Genomic DNA, 2,500 nt, shown 5'->3' with positions numbered 1-2,500 from the left:
CCCACAGGGGCAGGGGCCCCCTGGCTTTAGGGAATGTGGAGGCTGGCAGCATGCAAATGGGGAAAAGAAAAAAAGAAACCAAAAGAGAACATAAACATAAAAAAAATAAACCAACTGATTAAAGTGCTGCTGCAGGCTTTAGGGGCCCCCTAAAGGGGGCCCCCTTCAGGGGGCCCCCTAGAGGGGGCCCCCTTCAGGGGGCCCCCTTTAGAGGGCCCCTTTAGGGGGGCCCCTTTAGGGGGGCCCCTTGGGGGGGCCCCTTTCAGGGGGGCCCCTGATGGGGCCCCCTTTAGGGGGGCCCCATAAGGGGCCCCTTCTCGGGGCCCCCTGCAGTTTGAAGTAAACCCTTTAGGGGCCCCTCTATGGGTATTTTTGGGGGCCCCCTAAGGCCTATTTAGGGGGCCCCCAGGGGGCCCTTTAAAAGGCCCCTTCAGGGGGCCCCCTTAGGGGGCCCCAGGGGGCCCCCTTGAGGGGCCCCATTGGTGCTCTCAGGGGTCTTCTTGGGGGGCCCCCGAGGGGCCCCTTGGGGGGCATCAGGGGGGCCCCTTGGGGGGCCCCTTGGGGGCCCCAGGGGGCCCCAGGGGGCCCCCAAATGGGCTTTATTGGCATTTTGGGGGTATTTGTTTTTCATTAGACTGGGGTTCGAGAGACTGCTCAAGGTTTGAGTTTTAGGGTTTAGGGTTTAGGGTTTGGGTTTAGGGTTTGGGGTTTAGGGTTTGGGGTTTAGGGTTTGGGATTGGAGTTGTAGCTGCAGGAGTCTGAAAGCAACAAAAGTAGTGCGGTGCTGCCAGCTGCTGCCAGCACCTAGGGTTTAGGGTTTAGGGTTTAGGGTTTAGGGTTTAGACTTCTATTTTGTCCTGGAGTTCGGCAAAAATGCATAAGAAAGAAAAAGAGATTTCTGCCAAATAAAACTTTTTAATTCTTTTAAATTTATTTTCCTTCTTTTTAATTCTTATTTATTTCTTTTTAATTATTTCTTCTTCGGTTACTTCTTTTTAATTATTTCTTTTTTGATTTTTTCTTTTCAAATATTATTCCTTTTAATTATTTCTTTTTATTTATTTCTTTTTACTTCTTGCCATTTTCTTTTTACTTGCTTGTTTTCATTTCTTTTTGATTATTTCTTTTTAATTATTTTTTTTGATTATTTCTTTTTAATTATTTTCTAATTCTTTGTTTCAATTCTTTTTTTTCAATTATTTCTTTTTTCGGTGTTTGTTCCGTTTCCGTCTTTTTCGTTCTTTTCCACCTTTTCTTTTTAATTCCTTCTATTTACTTATTTATTTATTTTTATTTATTTATTTTTATTTATTTTTATTTATTTTTATTTATTTTCATTGATTTCTTCTCAAGTATTTGTTTTTATTTGTTTCCTTCTAATTGTTTATTTTTGTTTAATTTTTTCATTTTAATTATTTCCTTTCGACTATTTATTTTAAATTGTTTATTTAAAACTTTTGCATTTCTTTGTCTTTAATTGTTTTCTTTTAATTGCTTGATTTTACTAATTTCTTTTTAATTATTTCTTTCGAGTTATTCCTTTTAATTATTTCTTTTTTATTTTCATTTATTTATTTCTGTTTATTTCTTTTTAGTTTTCTTTTCGAGTTTCAGTCAGAGAAAAAAGTAAAGAGAAAACTTTAAAGTTGGAAAGAGAAAAAGGAATGGAAATAAAATGAAAATAAGAGAATCGAAGCAAAAATAAATTGAAATAAATAAATAAAATGAAATAATAAAATAAATAAAATAAAATAAATAAAATAAATAAAATAAATAAATAAAGAATTAAAAGGATTTGTTTAGTCCATTTGCAAATGCGCCAAAAACTTCAAAGTGCATTCAATTTGCTGAAATTGATTTTCCAAAATTCCCCAATCTCTTTTTGTTATTTCTTTTATTTCTTCCAACAGACTCAAACAACGCCCTTTGAAATCTGCTGCTGCTGCTGCTGCTGCTGCTGCTGCTGCTGCTGCTGCTGCTGCTGGGTCTGCTGCTGCTGCTGCTGCTGGGTCTGCTGCTGCTGCTTCGGAGGGAGTTAGGAAAAGTTCAGCGTGGGCCTGAGAGGAAGCAAAGACATATTTAATTAATTTAATTATTTAATTTAATTTAATTTAATTTAATTTAATTTAATTTAATTGTCAACAAATTATTTTATTTATTTATTTATTTATTTATTTGTTTATTTCATTCAATTAGCTGTTAGGTTTATATTTAATAAATAAATTAATTAGGGGACATTCGGTGGAAACAAGAAGAGATAAAAAGGCGAAAAGTTTGAAAATAAAAAGAAAAATAAAAAGAAAAAGATAAATAAAGGAAAAATAAAAAGATAAGTAGATGGGAAGTAAAAAGATAAATAAAATAAAACAAAAAGATAAATAAAAGGAAAATAAAAAGGCAAATAAAAGAGGAGAAAAAAGAGATAAAAGGGAGCGATTTAAAAGACAAAAAGTGAATTAAAAATGAAATAAAAAGAAAGCAAAAAAAGCAAAGTGAAGAA

The 2,500-nt window shown here is 35.4% G+C and overlaps 1 protein-coding gene across 1 annotated transcript in view; it reads right to left on the bottom strand.

The window, feature by feature from the left end:
* Positions 1-1,799: 1,799 nt before the first annotated feature.
* ENH_00074990 (WD-repeat membrane protein, putative) overlaps positions 1,800-2,500 on the bottom strand; it is a gene marked incomplete at both ends in the record, with an annotated part of 8,200 nt that continues 7,499 nt past the window's right edge. The window contains one exon of the mRNA XM_013582875.1: positions 1,800-2,057. Within this exon, the coding sequence (XP_013438329.1) occupies positions 1,800-2,057 (258 nt within the window). The remainder of the gene's footprint in view (positions 2,058-2,500) is intronic.

This window comes from Eimeria necatrix, genomic scaffold (genome assembly GCF_000499385.1).
Source record: "Eimeria necatrix Houghton genomic scaffold, Enh_scaff768, whole genome shotgun sequence".
In the NCBI taxonomy this organism is placed as follows: Eukaryota; Apicomplexa; class Conoidasida; order Eucoccidiorida; family Eimeriidae; genus Eimeria; species Eimeria necatrix.
The sequence above is the reverse complement of the archived record's forward strand: the minus strand, read 5'-3'. Positions and strand labels throughout refer to the sequence as shown.